The 26157-nt window shown below is 40.0% G+C and overlaps 1 protein-coding gene across 14 annotated transcripts in view; it reads left to right on the top strand.

Annotated features, from left to right (window-relative positions):
* Positions 1 to 26157, top strand: part of KIF13A (kinesin family member 13A) — a 199991-nt gene that overhangs the window by 92560 nt on the left and 81274 nt on the right. For all 14 annotated transcript variants that reach the window (XM_044927484.2, XM_044927488.2, XM_044927486.2 and 11 more), the window contains exons 4-6: positions 5658 to 5718; positions 22046 to 22138; positions 23445 to 23625. In XM_044927484.2, coding sequence (XP_044783419.2) covers positions 5658 to 5718; positions 22046 to 22138; positions 23445 to 23625 — 335 coding nt within the window. The remainder of the gene's footprint in view (positions 1 to 5657; positions 5719 to 22045; positions 22139 to 23444; positions 23626 to 26157) is intronic.

Genomic DNA, 26157 nt, shown 5'->3' with positions numbered 1-26157 from the left:
GTTGAATGCTTTCTGGATCAGCTGTTTTATAATTGGAGAAAGTGTGCAATTAGTGAACGTGTGCAAATAGAGGTATGCAGTTGAAAGTACCTTTACATTTGGTATTTATGGATCAGAAAAATGATTACAGGTCACATTTCTTAGAACCCTGATGCCCTCTCTTTCTTCAAGGAACATAAAAGATGCTTTTTTTCTTTTTTTTTAAAATGGCAACTTGAATTTTGCTGACATGCCAGTGAAATGAGACTTTTCAATAAAAGTGGAGTTTCTCTGTGGTGCATCCTGCCTCTGCGTCCTAAGGCACGTTTGCCTCAGAGTGTGTATCACCCAACACATCTGCCTTACTGAAAACAGCTTGTGATCCCTTTACAGGATGATCAGTGGTTCACAGAGATGCAAAGTGAACATTTTTAGGAGTGTGCTGAAAGTGGGACCAATGTGTCCATCAAGCTTCAGGGAATTAAATGCTGGTCTGAGTTTTACAAGCTGGAAACTAAGAGGAGGGAGTGGGATTCCAAGCAGGTGGAGTTGCATTTCATTGAAAACAGTGAAGACAGTGGTTTTCAGATTTTAAAAACAACTGGGGAGCATCTGTACCTTTGGTTCTCTTTCTAGTTGAAGGCTCTTGGAAAATGTGGGTTGCTTTACAAAAAAAGTTCACAGTATTGATTGGCATTGGTGAAATGTGAAAATTATACTTGGTTTATACAGATTTGATTTTTTTGGGGGGGTCAGTCATATGCATTAAAAAGTCCCCCATCTCCTATACTCAAGATGCCAGTGACTTCATAATGAATAGGTAAAATAAAGATTTAGGAATTCTAGTGAAATTAGTTAGAAGTCTTGAATAAATATATTTCTCTAGTATAATGTGCTGGCTTCAGAAAAAATGATTTATTTCCTTTTTATTTGAAGTGGTTAGTTTCCAAAGAATAACTCTCAGGAAAATAGTTTAGTTATCTCTTTTGAAATGTCAATGATTTTTTTTTGAACTTTTTATTTTGTTCTGGGGTATAGTCGATTAACAACATTGTGATAGTTTCGGGTGAACAGTGAAGGGACTCAGCCATATGTGCGTATCTATCCATTCTCCTCTAAACCCCTCTCGCATCCAGGCTGCCACATAACATTGAGCAGAGTTCCTTGTGCTATAGAGTAGGACCTTGTTGCTTATCCATTTTAAATATAGCAGTTGTACATGACCATCCCAAACTCCCTAACTATCCCTTCCCATTGGCAACTGGAAATGTCAATGATTTCTGTATGAGAAAATCAAAATTTCTTTAAGACCTAAGAAAACCATGTCCTCTTTTGTTACAAACCTTTGTGATTAAGTTAAATAATTAATTTTTTTTTAAACCAGGAAAAGAAAGATAATTGTTTGTGAACACTAGTTTATTTATAGTACCAACGGCAACCCACTCCAGTACTCTTGCCTGGAAAATCCCATGGACGGAGGAGCCTGGTGGGCTGTCCATGGGGTCGCTAGAGTTGGACACAACTGAGCGACTTCACTTTCACTTTTCACTTTCATGCATTGGAGAAGGAAATGGCAACCCACTCCAGTGTTCTTGCCTGAAGAATACCAGGGATGGGGGAGCCTGGTGGGCTGCCGTCTATGGGGTTGCACAGAATCGGACACGACTGAAGTGACTTAGCAGCAACAAGATTGCAGGGGAAATGATCATGCTACCTTAGATAAATTATTTTAAACTTTTACACACTATTTTCATAAGTCACACCAAATAGTTATTCTCACAACAAATAATTATACTTGATGTGGTCATACTAGTTTATGCTCATGAACCCTGGAATGATGGTGCCGGAGAGGACTCATCTAGTGACTGAATCTCTATTTGACCATTAAAGGCCACAAGTTCCCTGAAAAACTGCATCTGAAAGTAATGAAACGTCTAAAAATCTGTCTTGCAGTTTGAACTTCTACTTTTTCCTAAGAGCTCCTCATGTCCATTCCATGTTCTTGTCTGCATTTCAACTTCTTCTCCTGGTATTATGTTTATTTATTGAGAAAATACTACGTACAGTGACTGCTCTGTATGAGATATGACCCAGACACTAGCCTAAGACAAAGCCCCTGCCCCCACCAGGTTTGCTTTCTTTAAGTGGAGCTGAGACCCACACAAGAAGAACTAAGCCATGGAACAGGACCACATGTGAACTAGTGCCGTGGGAGATGTAGAGTGCTATGAAATTTCATAGAAGGATTGGCGGGGAAATCACTGGCAGCCTTTCTTAAAGAAAAAAAACAACAGCAAAAATCTTTCCAGTTGCTTTGAGTTTTTAGGGAAATCCTTCAGATTTCTGGGCTTAACTTTGATAAATGTTGAGTAAAATCATAACCCATACTCCGTGACTGGCTTGAGGCATGCCTATTCTAAAATGCTTGTGATCACAGGTTTTGAAATTTGAGACATAATTCAGTTCAGGGAGAGGCCAGTATTTGGCAGGCAAAGAACAAGTGTGTCTGCCAGTACTATCAGAGCCCTTTGAGAAAACGTTTTAACATTTGTCTGAATTTGGGAGTGGGGGCAAGTGCCTAAAATGAAAATTTCATCTTCCTTTTTATGATCAAAACCAACTTTAGACTATTAACTAGTTTGTTAGAAATAAAAGTTGGCACAGAATTTGGAATGATTATTGTTAAGGGTAGACTCCCAGTTTTGGAGTGGATTTCATTTTATTTCAAGTGACATTACTGTGAATATAGATCTTAGCTTTCTAATCTTGTATGCAGAATAACAAACTGTTACCAGTAAGTTTCTGGTAGGTATGAAAAATTAACATACAGGAGATAAATTATGATTTCACTGTATGTAGCAGCTACTAAGAGGAACTCATTGGAGTCTAGAGGGAAACAGTACCTAAAAATTGGAAAGGAGCCTCTGTTGGCTGTTTAAAGTCAAGAGAGTTGACTTAAGTCAAAAGGAAAGGAAAATACCCTGGAATTGAAAGTTAAGTGTTATAAAGATGCCATCAAAGGGAGGTTGTGGAATCTCCTTTTCTGGAAATGTTTAAAAACAAGACAGATCTTCATCTCTCAGGAGAAGTGTTGAAATTCTGTCCTGCCTTGAGGCAGGAAGATTAACTGGATTATGCCTGTGTGGTCTCTCAAGTCTTTGGAAGAGCCCTAGAATGCAGTAAATATTTCACACTCTGTTGGCTGGAACTGTTGTTTCATAGCTGTTCATTTTAACCTTGGTTATTATGAGACCAGAGTGAATGTTTGTATACATAACAAAATTGAATTTGGATTTGAGGTTGATGATATAAGTTGTGTGTGGACCTGAATCCATTTAAAAGCACTGAAGTACAGGTGGTGCTGAAACTATTCAGAGTGTAACTTAGTCTTTTGGTGATGCGGAAGGTACCAGCTTTCTTCCAAGGTCTCAATGCCAGTAATCATTTAATAAATAATTATAAAGCAACTACTGTGGACACTGCATGATACAAATAAGAATTAGGTATGGTTCCTGCTTTCAAGGACCTTTGTCTAGCAGTAGAGGTAAAACCTATGCTCAGATCATATACATGGTAAGTGAAAAAATAATTGTGATAGGAGTCACAAAAATAGGATTTAACAGTATTGTGAGAGTTCAGAGAAGAGAAAACTGCTCCCTTTGGGTTTAACCAAAGAATGCTTCCTGGACGAAAAATATATTGGCACGGGCCTTAAGGAGTGTGGAGCATTTTGAACGGTGGAAACAAAGCAAATGGCAGGGGTGGAATTGTACTAGTAACGCCAAGGTACGGACAAGTTCAGCTGAAGCATATGGCTGTTGGGAGACTTAGGCTGGAAAGTTCCCTTAAGGCCACTTTCTAGGGCCGGGTCAGGGTGTTTGTTTCTGACTGCCCAGTGCTTACAATCCCTTGGAAATGATTAAACGTTCAAGAGTGTCTGTCCACAGGAGGATTGCATTTTACTATTGGAGTTGCATGGGGGATCAGGGAAGGCTGGGACAAGGAGCCAAGAAAATAGCTGCTGAGTCACCTGAGTCAGTTAGCTTGAGGAATAGGAGAGTGATGCTGAGAAACAGTAGCTTCAGGGCATGGTGATGGGTGTTACTCAAGAAAGGGTTGCTGGGCTTCCCAGGTGGCTCAGTGGTAAAGAATCTGCCTGCCAAGCAGGAGACACAGGTTCAATCCCTGGGTCAGAAAGATCCCCTGGAGAAGGAAATGGCAACCCACTCCAGTATTCTTGCCTGGGAAATCCCATGGACAGAGGATCCTGGCGGGCTACAGGCCATGGGGTCTCAAAGAGTCAGACATGACTTAGTGACTAAACAACAAGAAAGGGTCTCCTCATCAAAAGAAATTAGAGAAATAAAGTTACACAACCAAATGGGTTTATGTATGGATACCAAGGGGGAAAGGGGAGATGGGAAGAATTGGGAGATCGGGATTGATATTTAATACATATACACTGTCGATACTATCTGAAAAATAGATAACTTATGAGAACGTACTGTATAGAACAGGAAATTCTACCTAATGTGCTGTGGTGACCTGAATGGGAAGGACAGTCCAGAAGGGAGGGGATATATGTCCCCATATATATCCCCATATATGTCTCCATATATGTATGGCGGATTCTTTTTGCTGTACAGTAGAAACACAGCATGGTAAAGCAACTATACTCCAATAAAAATGAATTTAAAAAAATGGGTTTATTTGCTGAAGACTTTTCAGCACCTTTAATGTTGAGAATTGCATAGAAAACCCTAAACAGGGTAAAATATGTACCATTTCCAACGATATTCCAATAAATAATGTTTATTTCACGGACTGTCTCAGGAAACTGCCGTCCCTTGGTGCGTACTTTGGGGAGCATTGCCCTGTGCATGTGGTAAAGATGGCTGGAACATGAGTGGTGGTCATATGCATGGAAAACAGTGGTTAGAGATGTGTCCTTATGGAGCAGGGAAGCCTGGAGTCCTGCAGTCCATAGGGTCACAAAGAGTTGGACACAACTGAGCGACTGGACTGAACTGATAGAGCAGCATTAACCATTCCTAGTGCATAATAGGCATTCCATAACGATACAAAAAGCTAAAGCATGCAAGAGCGAATTGATATATTAACAATACTTGGCCCAGGATTGGGAGTCTTAAGATTTCTGGGAATGTGGAAAGTTTTGACAAACCTTTAGCTATGCTAGAAATGGTAAGGTCATGGAAAGTTAGGTGTGACTGATTTCAGTGAAAGTTGATCACTTTAGTATTTCTTGTGAAGCCATGGAAGGTCCACCATGGAAGGTCTACCTGAGCCACCATTTCAGCATCTGCCGAAACTGCAGACTTGAGAGAGAAGCCATTGTCTTTTCTCACTAAAAGTATAGTTTAAAATATTTTGGCTAAGAAGTCTGCTTGTTTGAATGTGGAGTAAGTAGCAATTTTCATATACAATTTACTCTAATACAAGAAAATAACCTTGTATTTGTAATACAAGAAAATAGCCAATTTAGTCTGAAAGAAACTTCAGGGTTAATAGAATGTCAGACTTCTGGTTTTGTTTTGTTTTTTTGTTTTTTTTTTTTATCAGACAGAAGCAGGCATCCTCATCAGTGAATTTTTTTTCAGTCTGATTTACTCATGGAAGTTAATACGTTTTTAAGTTTAATATTCTGTTCTTTCGTCCAGGTATTTGCATTTGATTATTGCTTTTGGTCCATGGATGAATCTAACACTACAAAATATGCTGGTAAGTTGATCATCTCTCTGTACTTGATGTTGGGCCTCTGGCCTCTTCTTGCATCTGTTTTCTTTAATTATTCCGGAGTTCTGTTTTTTCCATAAAATTTGCACGCATTCTTTCCAATTCTAGCATGTGGGCTTTGAAGCCAGTAAGATTTGGTTTCAGGATCTGGCTCAGCCACGTACTTGCTAAGAAACTGCAGACAGGTTCCCCCTCCCTGCCCCCAAGCTCCTTAAGCTTCAGGTTCTTCACCTGTGAAGGGGGTATGAAGTATCTTTAGAGGTGTTCCAAGGAGTGGAGATGATGGGGAACCACCTCAAGCTGTGTTGTGGTTATCACACGAAAAGGAGGTTAATGTGTCCTGTCTTCCCTCATCTCTGACTTGTAGAGGATGCTCTGCTCATGTAAACAAGCAACGCACAGATGCTGTTGGTTTTCGGGACCCTCTCACATCCTGAGTGTTCTAGAGTAGTCAGTGGTGATGTGAACGAAAGCTCTTCTTTCTTCAGGGAAACATGGCCTCCTGGCCCCACATTTTGCTAGTGTTCCTTCCTTTTGAGGCATTTTATCCCTACTTCATTAAATACAAATGACTGCTATTAATAATTTTATTATTTGTGATCACAGGTGAATCTTCACTTTTCCTAGGAGTTTAAGTAAGCTCAAGAGGGAAGCGCTTGTTTTAGTGGAGGAGGTCTTCATTCCTCTCCTTCTGACTGTGACCCCTTTTCTTAAATACATAGTCTTAATGAGTATTTTCTCCTTATGAGAATCTCAGCTGGGACTTCCCTGGTGGTCCAGTGGCTAAGACTCCAAGCTCCCAATGCAGGGGGCCCAGGTTCCATCCCTGGTCAGGAAACTAGATCCCACATGTCGTAACTAAGAGTCCACATGACTAAGACCTGTGCAGCTAAATACATACATACATGCATAAATATTCAAAAAAAAGAATCTCAGTTGAATTATTTTTCCATTTACTGAACGAAAGGGCAAGAGGATGATGGAGAGGCTGTAGATCTTAAAAGATTAGAAGGCAAAGGAAGTCATCTGCTTGTAGGAAAATTTTGTTTCTTGATAACCTTTTCCTTGCCGCATAAAGAAAATCTGCTGAGAAATTATTTGATATATAGCTTTTTCAAAAGTTATTCTTGAAGTTGGAAAATTCCTTCCGGGGCTCGCATTGGGTAAATAAGCCTTCTTTCCAAACATCATTCCTGCAACTTCAGCAGTGTATTTTATTAATGTGAATAAACAATTTTTAATGTTGGTTGTAATTAATTTGTCTTTTTATTAGTCCTTTGGGATGCTAAATAATATATTTTACAGAGTCTGCCTTGAGTGTTAGCACTGTGTTTATTTTCATTCTGCTGCTAAGTCGCTTCAGTCATGTCCGACTCTGTGCGACCCCATAGACGGCAGCCCACCAGGCTCCCCCATCCCCGGGATTCTCCAGGAAAGAACACTGGAGTGGGTTGCCATTTCCTTCTCCAATGCATGAAAGTGAAAAGTGAAAGTGAAGTCGCTCAGTTGTGTCCGACTCTAGCGACCCCATGGACTGCAGCCTACCAGGCTCCTCCATCCATGGGATTTTCCAGGCAAGAGTATTCTGGATGTGTGCTTTTGGATTTAAAAAAACACTTCATACTGTGACAGAAACAAATGAGGACAAATGCTATGGCTATACAAAGCACAGTCTCTCATTCTGTTCAATTGATATTATTCCGGATGTAGTCAGATATAGCTCCCTGGATTAAAAATCTTACGAAATTCTCAAATACTTTAGAGGACTCCTCATCACTTATAGATAAAATCTATACTCCTTGAATGACATTTAAGGTCCTTTATTATTAATATATAACCCCATCTACCTTCCCTACCCTCTGCTTCCTGTCTCCCTACCATCCATTCTATGCTCCATCCCGGTGTGATTGTTCTTCTTATTTAACCCAGGAAACCAGAAAGAATCAGAATAGTTCCTTAAATATTCATTAAACCCCTACTGTGTGTGCAGCCAAAGAAGCCCTTGAGAAATTAAAACCTAAGTTGGAAAGCAAAAGAATGCAAACAAACAACAGTAAGCATTTGGAGATAGTATTTAAGCTCAAAATTTTACAGGTTTATAAGTACTATAGAAAACCCAAGGAGAGGCAAAAATCTGGAAAGACTGAAGTTGCCTGGGAAGAAATCATAAAGGAGATGGGACTGTAACTGGACATAAAAGTTTAGCATAGATTTAACCAAAGGGCAGTATGGAAGGCAGGCTTCCCAGGTGGCTCAGTAGTAAAGAATCCACCTGCCAGTGCAGGAGATACAGGAGATGTGAGTTCGATTCCTGGGTGGGGAAGATCCCCTGGAGGAGGAAATGGCCACCCACTCCAGCATTCTTGCCTGGAGAATTCCATGGACAGAGGAGGCTGGCGGGCTGCAGTCCATGGGGTCACAAAGAGTCGGGCAGGACTGAGCACATGCACAGTATGGAGGGCATCCAGACGAGGGGAAGCCTATGGTGTCAGGGACAGCATGTGGACTCTGAAGTCCACTCTGGTCTAAGTCTCAGGACACTTGCTTTGATTCTCTTAGACAATTTAATCTCTCTGAGCTATAGTTTCTTTTCTGTAAAATGGGAAGCATGTCAATGATAGTACTTAGATATTGTTATAAGGGTTCAGTAGGTAACTGCATGAGCTGACCAGTGGAAGGTGCCCATAAATACTTCATTTGGCTTTTTCATAAGTGAGTGTGCAGAAGTGGAAGTGAGCATGGTGTGTAACACTGGTCCAAGGAGAAGATGCATCTTATGGGGAATCAGCGAGAGACTACTTGTACATGTTGAGTGAAGCCAGATATCAGGAAATTTTAAAAAGCTAGGCTAAGAAGCATTAAAAAAATTAAAGAGGCTGTTGGAGTGATGTGGTTAATAGAATGTTTTAGGAAGATTGTTTTTCTCTTCCTTTTCTACATCTCTACAATCATATCCTCCATTAACTGCCCATAGACACCATCCTGGTGTTCTGCAATGTATCACTTATGCCTCTGAATGTAAACCTTTTTCCTACTGGAAATAACTTTATTAAGTACAGATGATAAAATTCAAATGTGAAAGTCAAGATTTCTGTAGCTTTTCACTACATATAGTATGTTGATGAATATATAAATAGATAAAAATGCTTTCTAAACATACTGATAGCCTAAACTTGACTAAATCTTTGCGTGATCACCGTAAATTCCATGTTCCAATTAGCCTGAAACAGGATTTTCTTGATTGATAGAGTAGCATCTACTTACAAAGTGTGGGGAGAAAGTTTCTTATTCTTTAGACATTCCTGTTATTGTGCAAATGCTGTGACCACCTCGGCAGTAAAATTCTTGCTCACCACTCTCTCAGGTTTTTTGGCACTCATTGCAAATAATATGCCTAGTAAATATATTGCTAGTAGATTAGTTGAGTGGTTTCTGTACTAAATTGATTTACTTTTTTTTTAATTCAGTATTTATTTTTTAAATTTATTTATTTTTAATTGGAAGATCTTGCTTTACAATATCGTATTGGTTTCCACCATATAGTTGTTTTATTTTATATTGAATTATAGTTTGATTTCTTTTCTCTTTAATTAAAAAAAAAAGTGATTCCATCTTAATTGTGAATGGAAACATTAAGATAGAAGCATTCATTCTCTGATCGGGCATAGAGGAAATGGAGAAGGGGAAGCACATAGTTCCTGAAACCGACCTATTTGTCAGGCTCAATAAAGAATGGCATCATTGATACTGAATCAGAGCTCTTGAGGCAGCTCTCAAAACTCGGAGGGCAGAGAGGAGGTGGGAGGGAGCAAGATGAGTGCCTGGACTGAAAGAGCAAAGGGAGGCTCTTGATTTCACGGGGTGTGTCAATGTTCAATTCTAAGTTATGTTTTATGTTACTCTATTTATTAAAGGCTACTACCGCAAGCAAGAGCTTCCACTCTCAGGCTGATGTAGAAATCCGTAATTCTGTAGTAGGTTTAAGGGCACAGCACTGGGTTGGGTGGAGTGGTGGAAGCATGTGGGCTTTTAAATCAAACTGCCTGGGTTTCAAACCCGCCTCCAGCACCTTTTTATCTGTGTCAGTTCAGGCGAGTTCTGTTTCCTCTTAGGTTACATAATTATATTAATCCTGCTTGCATAGGTTGATTTGAGAACTGAATGACCTGTACATGTAAAGTACCTTAAACCATAGGAAAAGCTCACTTAATACTTATCATCTCTATCACTGTCTCGCTGTAGCAGTAGTAAGGATAGTAGCATCAGTCCTTTGGAGAGAAAATGCATTGTACGTGCTGGTATCTATGAGACCTGGTTTTGCCACAAACTGCTAAACTTCGGGAGTGTCTGTTTCTTCATCTGTAGAGGGAGGATCTATGGCCTAGAATGGTCTCAGATCTCCTCCAGCTCTCGGATTAAGCATGAATCAGACATTTTATGCTGGCCGCACAGCTGTTGCAGTGGACTTTTCAGAGGCAAATCAAAGGCTTGTTTGTTAAGCCGTTTGAATGGCATTGAATCATGCTTTGAGACATTGCACATTTTAATTATATTATCGCTTATTACTACCTTTTGGTTAGTGAGTCATAATAATGCTTGTCTGTGCATTGTTCTGAATCTTTCAGCAAAAACCTTTGTGACAGGACTTAAAAAAAAACAAGTAACCTGAAGAATTAGTCTTTCAAAACATGGCATTTCTACATAAACCCATTTCTCCTCCCCTTCCCAAGCCCATAAATATATATACATAAACATAGATCCACACTCGGGATTAAAAAGTCAGTATAAGTCAAGTGATCCTGCTGAAGGCCCATTATTAAGAAAAGCATTACTTCTCCATTATTTTCAGTAATAAGAAAAAGGTTATTATAGTGAAACTTTAGAGCACCATAACGGATAATAGGTCTTTGTAAATGTTTAAATCACTGCTAATTTCATTTAAGGACTTCTTGGCCATAAGCCAACACATTTTTTATCATGTGCCTAAAATGTGTCAGGTTGGTAAATATCAATGACTTCCAGTTACCTTGGTTTCACTTTTCTTCCTATTAGGAGAGTATTTTTCATAAACCTGTTTTTCTATAAATCTTCATACCATAGAAATTGGTCTGTGATGGCATTTCTGGGCAATCTATGTGGACATGAACGTTTCCTGACCTGAGAGTCTAAACTGTTGACTTAGAAATTATATAACAGTTCTCACCATATGGTATGTTGCTCAGATTTGCTGAAGCCTGTGTTTTCAGTTTTTGTAATACCCTGCAATTCAGGACAAATGTTTTTCATCTGATTCTTGTTCTGCTAATGTTTCTTTGTACCATGAGGGGCCGGCTGAGTGCCCCCTAGCCATGGGCAATCTCTGTGGGGAGAGTAGCCATGTCTGAGTCTGTTCTCTTGATGGGAAAGTTTATGTGCTCAGAGGTAGAAACGATTTCTGTTTCATATTATTTAACTGTGCATCAAAATTTACATTCTAAAAAGTGACAGTAGCCAAAATAAAACCCATTTTTTAAGCAGAGTTCCAAAATATTCATTTTAGCATATGGTATTCTTTTTTAAAAAATATTCACGTGTATATAAACCCTCAGCAAGTACCTTGCATAGAATTAATACTCAATAATTGTTAGCTGTTCAGTTTGTCACAACTGTGGGAGTTTTCCCTGTGACTATGAGAAGCAATAGTACTTGACTATGTGAAAAGTTAGAGATTCACTGGAAGTGGAGCATGCCATCTTAAAAAGATGTTTATAAAACAATCTGTAGAATCCTTCTAGATTTTTCTTTGTCTTTTCCAAATTCTCACCCATTCCCAATTTGACAGTTCTTTTAGTGATTCACCTTTATCAAGTTGTCCCTAAGCATCCAACCTTGTTTTCTTAAAACTAGCAACTCCCTTTTTGCATGTGTTAATTGTGTAATTGTGGAGAAGTGCAACTGATATAAGCCAGTCTAGGAGCAAACACAACTGACCCTTTGTAAGAGCATAACTCATCTGGTGGGAGTCTAGAGAGTTGTCTACCAGCTGGATGATTTAGTATGCAGCGGGCATGCCCCAGTGTATTTTACTGGGGAAGAGAGAATGTTCGTTAATTCAGAAAATTGACTAGGTGAAAGTCAGTTAAGAAAAATTTTTCGGAGTAGGCTAGGCTGATACTGTTAAATTTTTTAAAAGAGTATACGTGTGTTCTTTTTTCTCATCTCTACTCCCACATTTTTTAATCCCACCCAACCCTACCTTCTTCCGCTTTCCTTTCTTTGTCCACATCTATTCCTTGGGGCTTCCCTGGTGGCTCAGAGGTAAAGAATCCACCTGCAATGCAGGAGATGTGGGTTCGATCCCTGGGTGGGGAAGATCCCCTGGAGGAGAAAATGGCAACCCACTCCAGTTTTCCTGCCTGGATAATTCCATGGACAGAGGAGCCTGGTGGGCTACAGTTCACAGAGTTGCAAAGAGTCAGACATGACTGAGCAACTGAGCACGCATACACATTCCTTTGGGCCGCGGTCCCCAAGCTTTTTGACACTAGGGATTGGTTTCGTGGAAGACAATTTCTCCATGGACTGGGCGGGGAGTTCGGGATGATTCAAGCACACTACATTTATCGTGTGCTTTATTTCTATTATTGTTACATCAGCTGCACTTCAGATCATTAGGCATTAGATCCTGGAGGTTGGGGAACCCTGCCCTAGAGTTATTTCTTGGCACCCAGAGACATTGCTTAACTCAGTTGAGTGCGTTTATGGGGTGGATAATAACAACAACAATAGACAATAGAATCCTGAGCACTAGGTTCCCAGCACTGCACTCATTCCTTTACCTGCAGCAGATCATTTAATTGTCAAAATGCCCAGTCAGTAGAATCTGATATTGGCCCCATTTTACAAAAGAGAAAACTGAGGTTCAGAGAGGCCCTGCTACTTGTAGGAGAGCTGAAAGCAGTGGTAAAGGTGGATTTGGGTTCATGACAAGTAGGTGTGAGGACTTTATGGATTCTGCCGCAATCCTGGGCCCTCCTCTCTTTTCTCTCATCCCAGCAGGAGGCTGTGCTTAGGAAATCATACTGGTGAAGTGTTCTGGCTTGGCATCTAGCCAGGAATAATACTGTTCACCTTCTCCCTCCTGTCGGAAGTTCTCTGGAATCCTGATTGCCTGTGTTTGGTTTGGCTTTCTTCTCCCCTCCCCTCAAGTGTTGTCAGTCCCGTGCACCCCACAGTCCAGAAGAGATACTGAGTCAGGCCTGCCTCTGTGTCAGAGACTGTGGCAAACCATCGGACAGGTGGAGGTGAAACACAGTGACTTTTTCAGCAGCTGTTGAACGTGAAAGCACCCTCCTGAAAATGACTCCAAAATGCGTTTTCTGCGCGGGCCTCACAGGTCTTTCCTCTGGGGCCCCGACGCCTGACCCTCCTCCCCCCATGACTCAGCCACTTTATCAGGTGACAGAAAAAGGCGCTGAAGTTCACTGCCAGCTGGTGACGGGCCCCAGTGCTGTGGCTGGGCTGGGCACGTCTGTCTGGGTGAGTCACCCAGGCCGTGCTGTGAGGAAGGCTGCTGCGGGCTGCGGGGCTGGCCGCTCCCAGAGGCCACTGTGGAAAACGGCCCACGTCGACCTTTACGCTCCAGGCCTAGGTTCTCGGGGTCCTGGTTCTTACCCAGCCCCTCGAGGGCAACCCTCTATAGTTGACTAAAACTTAAATCTCGTGTCACCGAGTCAAGCCTTGAAAGCCCTTGCTCTTCTGTCTAAAGTCTGTAGTTTTGGGTCATTTAATGTAAACCAGGTTTAAAGCCTCTACCCCTGACCATTTCTGAGAGTTGTGCTAATTGAGGGAGAGATTTACTGAAACGTAACCCTCGCTCCTTCGGGTTTGTGTGTGGAGCCTGACGGCTCTCACCCTGTCCAGGTGCTTGGCTTGGGAGCCGTGCCACCTGCCAAGTCCAGACTCGTCACAGTCGCTAGGGCTGTCAGCCTCAGTTAGGAGTGGAAAAACACCGTCCCAAACGCACAAGCCCAGGAATTCCAGGTCATAAATATATGTATTTTATTTTTTCACTCTAACTCCAGTGAGAAAAGAGATGGGAGAAAGAAGGAAGACTGGAGGTTCTGTTTAAAGTGATAAAATGGTGTTAAAACTCGGACTGCTCTTCCAGGTCACTACTTTAGAGATATTCTGTGTTTATGTCGTGTCCAGCCCTGGATCTCCAGACTGAGTGCTTTGGTCAGCCCTGATCTGGGTGAGGCTGGCTTGATTCATGCAGATTGTGAATGAGACAAGATTGTGCCCTCTTCGGGGCTTTCCCGGTGGCTCAGTGGTAAAGAATCCTCCTGCAGCACGGGAGACTCAGGAGATGTGGGTTCGATCCCTGAGTTGGGAAGATCCCCTGGAAAAGGAAATGGCAACCCACTCTGGTATTCTTGCCTGGAGAACCCCACGAACAGAGGAGCCTCGTGGGTTACAGTCCATGAGGTTGCAAAAGAGTTAGACACGACTGAAGTGACTAAGCACTTCACATGCACACATGCTCATGCCCTTTTTGAGTTTTGGGGGGTTTTTTGGCCACACTGCCTGGCATGTGAAACCTTAGCTCCCTGACCAGGGATCGAACACATGTCCCTTGCGTTGGAAGTTCAGAGTCTTACCCACTGGACCACTAGGAAGTCCCAAGGTTATGCCCTCTTATTTTGTTCTCACCTTTCCTAGAGCATAGCCACTGTGAAGAGTTGGCGTATGTATGGTATGCACTTTCCCTCCCACCCCTGGCTTCTCTTCCTCTGTACTTCGGTACCAGGGCCCTGCTATAGAGAGAATTCCCTTGTTTTCTCAGTTCCCAGTGCACATGCCTGGTAGCTCTGAGGCCATTGCTGCTGTTCCCAGGAGGGACAGGCTATGTACAAGTGTGGAGACTCAGGGTGTTAGCATTGCAGAGGTCTGTACCATGTGTGACTCAGGGCTGGGTGGGTCAGGTCTTCTGTGGCTTGGCTTGCAGAAATTCCAATCAGGAGCCCTCTCTACCGTTCTGACATCGTGTTGTGGGTTGCTGCGGGCATGCCTGTGTTTTAAGACTTGTCCACACAGTTATAGGCGTCTAATCATAAGCCCCACAGAGGAAATTGGCATCTTGGTCATGGTTCTGAACAAGTGAGGTCACGTTTGCCCCATGGACTCCCCGCACCTGGCACATGGAGCTGGCATCGGTAGAGTGGCTGTCTCCTGTTGGGCAGGGATCCTGCAGAAAAGCCACAGGCTCTTGGGTTGGACCAAGTTGTGCCTAGGCGTGGTTTGTCTGGGACAGAAAGAAATTCTCATAGATCCTTCTGCTTCCATCGGGACTTCTGGCTTTTCCCTTCTGGGCTGACACTCATTCTCCTAAACAAGGGCACTTCATTCCATTTGTGAACTGGAGTCAGGAAACATTAAGGGTGGGAGTAGAGCATCTTTTATGGATTCCCCGATTCCCATCATCCAGCATAAGCAGCTCCTTTTTTTTTTTTTTTTTTTCTTTTTTTGTTCGTTAACTAAGCTTCTAAAAGCAGTGGGCAAGTTGCTTTTTCCTGTACTGAAAAAAAAGGGATTCCTGTGTTTAGAAAGGAACAAAGTAAAAACAAACACCTTCAGTCTTTGGATAAACCAGACTCTCCTTACTCGACTGTGTAAGGGTCTTTGATGGTTAATATTCTCTGTCCATCACAGAGTGAAGTGTAGCTACTCTTTCTGTGTCATGGAAAACTGATTATGCTGAGGAGGGCAGAAGAGTGTGTGGCACCTATGTGGAATTTTTAGGCTTTAGGAGACAGTCTTGGCTTTTTTAAAATGATTGTTTATTGTACCAGTGGTGATTGAAAGTCACCAAACCAAAGAATTGATTAAGTATAACCCCAGCCAGGGATTCATAGAGCTACAAAGGCACCAGAATAAAAAAAAAAAAAATAAGGGGAGCTCTGTAGAGAATATTTCTGTTTAGTTTATTGATATGATTTATTAAGTTGCTTTTTCCCCTGAACCTTTCTGAGAAATCTTAATGTTATTAAAAAATGGTAAATATCTTTCCTCTGCTGGACAACCTGGATTGGCATATACAGCTCCGAATAATTAATATACCGTTCCTTCTTTCTCTTCTCATTATGACTCAGAACACACACACACACTTGTTCACATGCTCCTTTTTTTCTCTCACATGTGAGTACACCATCATAAAACTTTGAAAGTGGGACCCCTAGAGGCGCTAGAGAAATAGCAACAAATGATTCCTTTAATTTTTTTTTCTAAGAATAAGTGTCTTTTATCTTTAAAATGGGATTGGATCGTCTCACAGATTTGTTGCAAAGATGGAGGAGCTATTTAAGGAAAAATAATTAGATGAGTACCTCCATCTTTATACCAAAATTAGTTTTAGTTGGTTAAAAATTTAAGAGATGATATTAATTATGGATATTAGCAAAAATATATTCTAGACTTACAATGGCCAGACACTCTGTTAAGTGCTTTACTGTACTGCCTTATTAAATCACACCAGCAATTCAGTAAGAGAACAAGTATTATTCCTGTTTTATTTATAAAGGAGATCTTGCCCAAGGTTACACAGCTGATAAGTAGTATTCAGGTTCGGAAATAAAACTGGAAAAACCAAAATAAGGCTAGAAGAAGAGATGCGTGAATAGCTATGTAATTTGGGGTAATGATAATCCAGAAGGATTTTGAAAGTGTAATGTATACCATAAATGAAAATCATAAAGGAAAAGATAAGAGATTTGAATGTGAAAGACCAAAAGCTTTTGTATGACAAAGAACAGCATAAGACCGAAAGGTAAATGACAGACTGGGAGAAATATGTACAGCATGTGACAGACCAAAGGTTAATATCCTTAATATATGATGGGCATTTTTGAATGAATGCTTAACCAATTACTAAACCAATTGATTTATACAAGTAAACCTAGGACTCAGTCAATTTACTGAAGAACAAATACAAATGGACAATAAACTAAGGAAAGGAAAATTTTAATGTAACAAAGCAAGGAGCTTGCTTTTTCTGTTAATCAAAATCAGGAAGAATGATAATAGAATTGTTGAAGTTGTAGAAAAAAAGACTCTTGCATTGCTAGAGGAGTTAGTAATTCAATGTTTTTGGAGTTTTGCCTAGTAAAGTTAATAGAAAAGTGTACATAGATAAATATGTAAGGATAAATATTGAAGAAAAAAAGAAAAAGGAGGCAATCTGAGTATCTCTAATAGGAAACTGCATCAGTAAAGCATACAGTGGAAACTAAGTGGGGCTATTAAAAAAAGATGTAATGTTGATGTATTTTTGTAGAACAGGGAAAGTGTTCATTATTTCTTGTCTTAAGAGTAAATTTCCCTCGAGACATGAAGCCATAGTGATAAAATGGATTCTAGTCTCGCTAGAATCCAGCCTTGCTTAGATTTGTAAAAATCCATGGACTTTACAATATGGTTCTTTGTATTTACCCTTTTATAAATTGTGCTTTGGGGTAGCTATTTAAAGATGGAAAGAAGAAAGATTCTTTTCAGAAACAGAGTATAATTGTTTTCCACTTTTTCATATTCCATTTTGTGTTTCCAGTTTTTTTTCCTTTCCTAGTTATAACCAAAACTTTATTAAATACAGTAAATCTGAATTACATTCTGTCTGTCAAATGTAACCAAGTACTTAACTGAAAGACCTTGACTTCTTGGAAAACTTACGTATACATTTAGTGGACATCAAAAAGACTGATTTGTTTTTTTTCAGTCACATAGATTTTGTTTTAACGACTAGGAGGTAATGTGGGTGTCAGTAGCATCTGTAATTTTTATCAAAATTATTCAATTAGTAGTTACAGATGATGTTGACATGTGTGTCACACCCTAGCACCTTGTTCAGCAAAGACTATTGTGGTCTTTGGGGCTCATTGGAATTTCAGAAACAGCTGTATTTTGACCAAAGTGTAAATCCTACAATTAACGTTTTTAAGTTCAACAAACAGTATTTTGAAACCTTTGCCATCACTAACGAGGAAAGGGGCCCCCATTTAAATACACATTAGACAGACGATGAAGGATCTGGGTAGCACTGAGGCTTTTCAGCTTCCATATACGATCTACTCATGCTATGTTTATAATGTATTTAAATAAAAGTATTCTCTGGAAAAAAAAAATGCACATTAATCTGAGAACAGCAATGTCACCAGGGACAATTCCGTAATTAAGAGTGCATATGTGTGCCAGGTACTCTGCTAAGATGCCACAGCTCTTGTTTTCAAAGGAGCTCACAATTCAATGGTGTAGAAAGATGTTGGGGAAAAGGTACTGGAGTGTAATGGGTTCTGAGAGTTTGTTTAAAAAAAAAAAAAATTACCATGGAAACCAGAGATGGGAGTAACTGATTTCTAGTGTCATGCAGCCTGAGTCACTGATGATGGATGGGCCTCATTCAATCTGGGGGTCACCACCCATAGACCCAGGTCCTGCCTCTCTCTGGTGGCCATGTCTTGGGCAAATGACTTACACTTTCTTAGTGGCCCCCTCATCTCCTTATTGATCACGGTCCATACCTACCACATCTGGGTATTGCACAGATCCAGCAATATAGATAGAATATGTAAATTGTACTGCAAACAGAGCAGTTGACAAAAAGATTAATTTTTCTTAACATAAATAATAAAGGTATGTAGGTTTAATGGGTTTCCCTGGTGGCTCAGTGGTAAAGAATCCACCTGCTAAGCAGGAGACGAATTCAATCCCTTGGTGGGGAAGACCTCTTCCCCCTGGAGAAGGAAATGGCAACCCACTCCAGTATTCTTACCTGTGAAATCCCATGGACAGAGGAGCCTGGCTGATAGTCAGACAACTTAGCAACTAAATAGCAACAATAATACAGGTTAAATAGGTTAATTCATATACTGTTTAATATTTGCAATAATTTAGAAATAGGTCAAGCTGAAATTTATTCTTGTATTTTTACCTGGAACATTCTTTTATCATTTGTTATTTTTACTGCAACTTGAGTTTACATACCCTGAGTTGTTGTTATCAATTGATTCATCATAAACCTATTTCATATAGCTCTATATATAGCATTCATTCTTGAGTGGATTTTTTTTTTCTTTCTTTCTGTTAATGATCTTTGGTTTAAAAAGGCCTTTCCTACCAAGGTAAATGAAACCTCGTGACCTGGCCTTGAAAAAAAACATTGAGAAAATAATCCCTCATAATTCCAGCCTACTCAGCATCAGAGCAGAAACCAGAAAGTATTCCATCTCACTCCCTGATAAAAGAACAGATATAAATCCTTGATGAGTTAATGACTTCAAACTCCGTGAAACCAGAATAAAAGCTCTTTGACCATAGTGCTTCTCCGCAGTTAAGTCCTTTTCATTGAGTCAAATTCATACTTTTTTTTTTTTTTCAAGTTACTAAATATGAGTCAAAATCATGAATTACAGTCAGGATGTTTGATCCAGCCAAGTCTTAAAGCATCTTGTCCCCACCCTCACCCCACTCCCTTCCTGGGGGCTGGTTAACCAGTGTGGAAGATCAAACGAGATTGCTCCATTCATCTGTCTGTGCCAAGAAGGCGGTGCTTTTTGAAGGCTTTCGATGGCACTTGGGTCCTGGCTAGGAACCACCATCAGTTCGCACAGGCCTGAGCAGAAGCTGTGTTTCGTTCCCCTACGCAACCGGGGTGTAGTGTAATTCTGCACTACAGGGCTCAGGTCCAGATTTAAGGCTGTTTTGGCATGGGCCTTGGGAATACATGTGGAATAAGGAAAGTCCTTTGAGGAAATATATGAGAAAAAAATATCAATGGATATGAAAGATTGGCAACAGGGTGGGTAAGATATTTTCTTTTTTTAAAAATTAATTAATTTATTTTAATTGAAGGCTAATTATGTTACAATATTGTAGTGGTTTTTGGCATACATTGACATGAATCAGCCATGGGTATACATGTGTCCCCCATCCTGAACCCCCCTCCCCCCTCCCTCTCCATCCCACCCCTCAGGGTTGTCCCAGTGCACCGGCTTTGAGTGCCCTGTTTCATGCGTCAAACTTGGACTGGCGATCTATTTCACATATGGTAATATACATGTTTCAATGCTATTCTCTCAAATCATCCCACCCTCCCACAGAGTCCAAAAGTCTGTTCTTTATATCTGTGTCTCTTTTGCTGTCTCTCATATAGGATCATCATTACCATCTTTCTAAATTCCATATATATGCATTGATATACTGTATTGGTGTTTTTCTTTCTGACTTACTTCAATCTGTATAATAGGCTCCAACTTCCAGATATTTTCTTAATGAGCACAAGACTCTTATACTTAACTATAACATAAAGGCAATTTTGGAAATGTGTCTTTAGTGGATAAGAATTTTGACAGTACTTTATTCTTCTCCATGTATTTGTATATGTGCGCATACACATAGTCTTCGGATAGTCTTCCTAACCCTTATTTTTAGGAAGCCCCTTACAGTTATATTCTTCTAAAAAAAAAAAAAATCCACATATTCTACCAACATGTTTTACATGCCTCTTTGGTAGAAGTCAGAAGTTGAGAAATAAGTTTATATAAATTTGGTACATTTTCTTCTGATCCAATTTTTTCTTTAACTTTAGCACACATAGAGAACACATATACATACTATTGGACATAAATTTTTACATTATATGTACAGTCTGAACACAACTTTTTAAAAAAACTCAAGTGTTTTTGAATTCTGCTGCTGCTGCTGCTTTTAAGTCACTTCAGTCGTGTCTGACTCTTCACGACCCCATGAACTGCAGCCCACCAGGCTCCTCTGTCCATGGGATTTTCCAGGCAAGAGTACTGGAGTGGGGTGCCATAGCATTGCTTAAACACATAGATTTGTTTTGCTTGTTTTTTTTAAGATGGTATGTTTAAATATTCCATCATATAAAATACATTTTATGCATCTACTACTCCCTTACTAATTGGCGTTTAACTTGATTCCAACTTTCAGTATTATAAATAATGCTGTGTGAACATCCTTTTACTGGGGTCACTTGGGGATTAGGTCTCTAGGGCAGATGCCCCATAGTGGGCCAGAGAGCGAGGACATATTCCTTTTTCTTGGCACCGTGAGGGTTTCCTTAGAATGGCTGCATTCGTTCATTCTCCCATCAACAGTTTATGAAAATACCTATTTCTTCAGTTCAGCTATATTGGATATTGTCATGTATTGTGTGGTTTTTTTTTTTTTTTTTGCCAACCTGATGATTGAAAATATTGTTTCGTGTTTACACTTTTAATTTGAGTCCCATTCTGCAGCTGTGGTATGTCATAACATAATGGGACTGCTAAAATCAGATGCATGAAAGAAAAACATACACTCAAGAGCTTATGTTATATTGCATTATTTCCAACTGTAAAAGGAATTGTCATTTGGATAAAAAGATTAAACTGACTAATTCTCTGGACAAACATTTATTAAGCATTTCATACTAGGCACTAGAATTACAGAGATAAACAGATTATGGACTGACATCAGTCAGGGGCTCCAGTAGAGGAAAAAGGTACTTCAACCAGTAATTTCTGCACAGAGGAAAGAGAAAATCACTTTAATTCTCTTGATGGTGGGGATTGCATGTTAGAAAGACATCAATTTTAAAAGGCGGTAAATGCCTAATTAAATGTTTTAAAAGATTTTCACACCTTTACTGTTCACCTGGGCACTACATGACATAAATAGTCCATGACAGAACACCCCCAGGAGTCACAGTGAACTTAGAAAGACTCACGGATGAGAACTTGTTCCCTAACCCCCATGGGAACACATGTGGGTTATCTGTGCTCAGCACACCCCCTCTACCAGCGATGAACGGTTTCTCAGCACGTGGCATGTACTTAGCACCACTCTAGGTGCAGAGGGGCACACACATACCAAGATGTGGGCGACATGGTTCCTGCTCATCAGAAGCTCAGAACCCAGGTGGGGAGACAAGGCAGTTTATATTGAATGACACTTTCATACTGACTCAGGAAAAGGAACTAAACCAAATTCAAATGATGCTTCCATATGACCCACAGACAATGGACAGGAAACTTAAGAGAAATGTCTTAGAGGGAAGCAGTGGGTAGAATGATAAATTGTCCCAGGTACTGGGTTATGGTGTAGAAGAATAAATAATAAAATTGCATTCATTATGCTCTCAATCCACAGCCCTGCACAGAGTAAGTATGCAATACACTCAACATCTTTTTTGGATTGAGAGCATGTTATTAGTGACTGGGGCTCAGTTACTAACACAAATATGTCAAGAAAAATCAGTCTTTTTATTTTTGTTTTTTAGGTCAAGAAGTGGTTTTCAAGTGCCTTGGGGAAGGAATTCTTGAAAAAGCCTTTCAGGGGTATAATGCTTGCATTTTTGCATACGGACAGACAGGTAAGGAGCTGCTTTTCTTTACAGTCAGTGGTATTAAATGTGCATTTCTTAAAACATAGAAATAGAAAACACTTTGGGAAGCTGTAGAAAAATGCTTCTGACTTCACAGGTTTAGCTGAATTAAATGATCAAAAGTAATCTTTTTGAAGGTTCAACAGTTGTGGAATGAAGTAATTTAAGTGTTAGTGAGCATGCTAGTTTCAAACTATTAAGTGTCATTTTCCTAAATTATAGTTCTAACCTGTATTTGAGCTAGGAAAATAATTACCAGTTTCTTAGTACAAATGTTATAGTGAAAAACTGTAGAAAAACTCTTAGTATCTATCATCCTATACAGAGGACTTCACCAGGATATAGAAGTGATGATAGGTTATTAAACAAAACTAGACTAGTAGTTCAGAAATTAACACTGTGAGCCACCCATTATTTCAACTATAAAGTTGGAATAAATTAATTAAATGATAACAATACTGTGTATTGTCATGTCATGGGATATCAAGGAGAATATATAGCAAAGCACTTTCAAAAGTGTGAAATATTTTGTGGGTCAAATATGTTAATATTACTTGATGTATAGTTGATTATTTATGCACTTTTTAAAACTTTCTCTCATATGTTGGAGTATAGTTGATTAACTGTTAGTTTCAGGTGTCCAGCCAAATGATTGTTATACATGTTTAGGCTATTACATAATCTCAAACAGAGTTCCCTATACTATACAGTAGTTCCTTTTTGCTATATAGACTTTTAAAGATTACGTATCGGTAGTGCTTACATTCGGAGAAGGCAATGGCACCCCACTCCAGTACTCTTGCCTGGAAAATCCCATGGACGGAGGAGCCTGGTAGGCGGCAGTCCATGTGGTCGCTAAGAGTTGGACACGACTGAGCGACTTCACTTTCTCTTTTCACTTTCATGCATTGGAGAAGGAAATGGCAACCCACTCCAGTGTTCTTGCCTGGAGAATCCCAGGGATGGGGAAGCCTGGTGGGCTGCTGTCTATGGGGTCGCAGAGTCGGACACAACTGAAGCGACTTAGCATAGCATAGTATAGTGCTTCCATTAGTACGCATCCATCTGTAAAGGAGGTACCCTCTGGGTCTCACAGTAAAAGTCAGACTGGCGGTCAGGAGCGTAAGAGAAAGAATAGTAACTCTGGTGTCCGAGGGCCTGGCTCTGGGGGCCAGTTTGTCTCTCTGCTTCTGCTGTGTGACCTTGGTCAATGTGTAGGACACACTTGTACGTTTGAAGCGTTACACGTTGCCTCCTCTTCCATCCTCCTCTCTTTCTGCTCACCTTTCTCCAGGCTCAGGAAAATCCTTCTCCATGATGGGCAATGCTGAGCAGCGAGGCCTCATCCCAAGGCTCTGCTGTGCTTTATTTCAAAGGATCTCTCTGGAGCAGAATGAGTCACAGACTTTTAAAGTGGAAGTATCCTATATGGAAATTTATAATGAGAAAGTCCGGGACCTTTTAGACCCCAAAGGGTAAGTTAGTGGTTGACACGAACCTTGTAACGGGGGTAGTAGTTCTAAATGATCCTGAAGTTAAAGTTGCAAGTGAGTTTATGTGTTTGAAGCCCTCGGTCACCACTCCCGTTTCAGTTCGTTTACTGAGAGATCATCAGCTTCATAAAGCCTGTCGGTATACCCAGGATTCATAGTTTATCCTACGCTCATGTATAAAGTTGCTTACCTATGCCATTTAGACGACTGTTTTTACTGTTTTGGTATTTTTGCCACTATGGTTTAGTCATATTTATTCGTTGAGTTAAGAATGACACAGTGGTCTTTCCATCTGCTCTAATTGGAGGTAAAGCGGTCGAAGGTTTTGAGCGACCTGGCCTAGACAAGCCATTTTCTTCTGGGAATGTACATTGGAATCACTCGGAGGCTTTTGAATGCAACACTGGCCTGAGCCCCTCCCTTAGGGCTGATGATTCAGTAGACCCAGGAAGAAACCCAGGCATCTGTATTTTTTAAAAGCTAGGTGATAAAAACCAGATGAGTTTGATTCATAGAGGAAGGAAAGGGCCATTTACCTTTTAATTAAAATTTTTATTGATTTAAGAATAATATATATAGAAATTTAGAAAATAGGTAAAACGTAAGAAGAAATAAAAATGGCCTATAAGCCCATCACTCAAAAATAACTGCTGTTAACACTTTATGCATTTTGGTGTCTCAGATCTATGGAGTAGGTATGTAGTGTGTGTGTTGAGGTTCTTCTCTGAATACAATTCAGTAGCCTGAATTTTTTATATAATATGATGAATACTTTTTCATGTTATTAAAAGTATTTTAAAAATGCATTCAGCAGCTGTATAATCAAGGGTATAATCAGAGGTATAAGATAAAAATTATGGATGGCAAGGAAGTGACCCAGTCATCAGAAATGTTTTTACTTTTAGCTAATAACTGTGTAATGCATATGAAAGAACATTTATAATACATGTAAGATATAAAGAATAATAAAAATCAATGACTGTTCTGCTCACCATTTGGCTTAATAAATGGAATGTTTTTATGTTGCTCATTATCTTCCTCTCTTTAAGAGTCTATGCATAATTTTGCACAGTTTTTACCTGTACATGGCTTCATAATACATGTGTCCTTTGATGACTTGCTACTTTCCCCCTCAATGATTTGTTTGTTCTGATGTATGAAGTAGTAATTCATTAATTTTTACTGCTCTTTGGTATTCCATTGTATGAGATACCATAATTTATTTATTCTATCTCCTCTTGTTCCTGTGGTTTCCATTTTTTATCATGACTGTCCTTCTCTGAGCATTCCTGTACATTCCTCCTGGTGTGCAAATGCAGGAGTTTCTAGGGAATGCATCCAGGAGTGGAGTTGTGGGTCACAAGCTGTGGAACCTTCAGCCTTGGTATTGCAAAACTGTTCCCCAAAATAGTTGTACCAATTTACACTCCCCCCAGTGGTGTACAAGAATCCCAAATGTTAGACACCATCAGAAGGACTTAATATTGTGCTTGATTTACTTTTTCTTGCCCACGAATAGCGATAATCTCTGATTATGCGAACAGAGTGAGCCAGGTTCTGGAGGCATGGGCAGCTAGGCAGCTCTCTTGAAATTGTGCACTTGGTCTGCCCTTGTTTTGAATACAACAGAATTGCTCATTGTCATATTGCATTCTTCAAGCTTAAAATAAAGTTAGTAAAACCTGCTTTATGGAGTTGTGAGATTAAGATTGAGAAATTTTTAGGGAGCAAAGTCTAGATTTAGGGATGTGCTCATTGTTAGTTTCTTCTTTCCACACTTGAGTGATGCTAGGCATTGACTCTTGATTTGAAAAAGTCATCAGTATCTGATGCCATGAAATATGTGACAAAATGCAATATGGCCATAAAATATATTATGTAGTTTTACTTTTCATCTCAGTTGTCTATTGATAAGCTCTTCAAGTGGGTCCCAAACCAGGTTTGCCATTTAAAAATTCAAGAGTCCTAAATCTTGACCAGCAGAGCCAGTTCTCAATATAGGATAAATATCAGTAACTACAAACAACTACGGAGAAGGCAATGGCACTCCACTCCAGTACTTTGCCTGGAAAATCCCATGGATGGAGGAGCCTGGTAGGTTGCAGTCCATGGGGTCGCTAAGAGTCGGACATGACTGAGTGACTTCACTTTCACTTTTTACTTTCATGCATTGGAGAAGGAAATGGCAACCCACTCCAGTGTTCTTGCCTGGAGAATCCCAGGGACGGGGGAGCCTGGTGGCTGCCGTCTATGGGGTCACACAGAGTCGGACACGACTGAAGTGACTTAGCAGCAGCAGCAGCACAAACAACTGCTATCCTGTAACATCATTTTTTGTATAAAATGGTCAGCACAGATCAGCATAAATCAATGCTCCTAATATGAAAGGGTAACTTAAAAATAAAACATTTTAATATTGTTCAATTCTTGCTTAAAACTGTAAGACATTACTTATTGAGAATATGCTTACTTATAAAATAGCCTGAAGGTTAAATTCATTTGTTTGTTCTTTGC

Source organism: Bubalus bubalis, chromosome 2 (assembly GCF_019923935.1).
Source record: "Bubalus bubalis isolate 160015118507 breed Murrah chromosome 2, NDDB_SH_1, whole genome shotgun sequence".
NCBI classification, from domain to species: Eukaryota; Metazoa; Chordata; class Mammalia; order Artiodactyla; family Bovidae; genus Bubalus; species Bubalus bubalis.
Note: the sequence above shows the minus strand (reverse complement) of the source record. Positions and strands in the feature narration are given on the sequence as shown.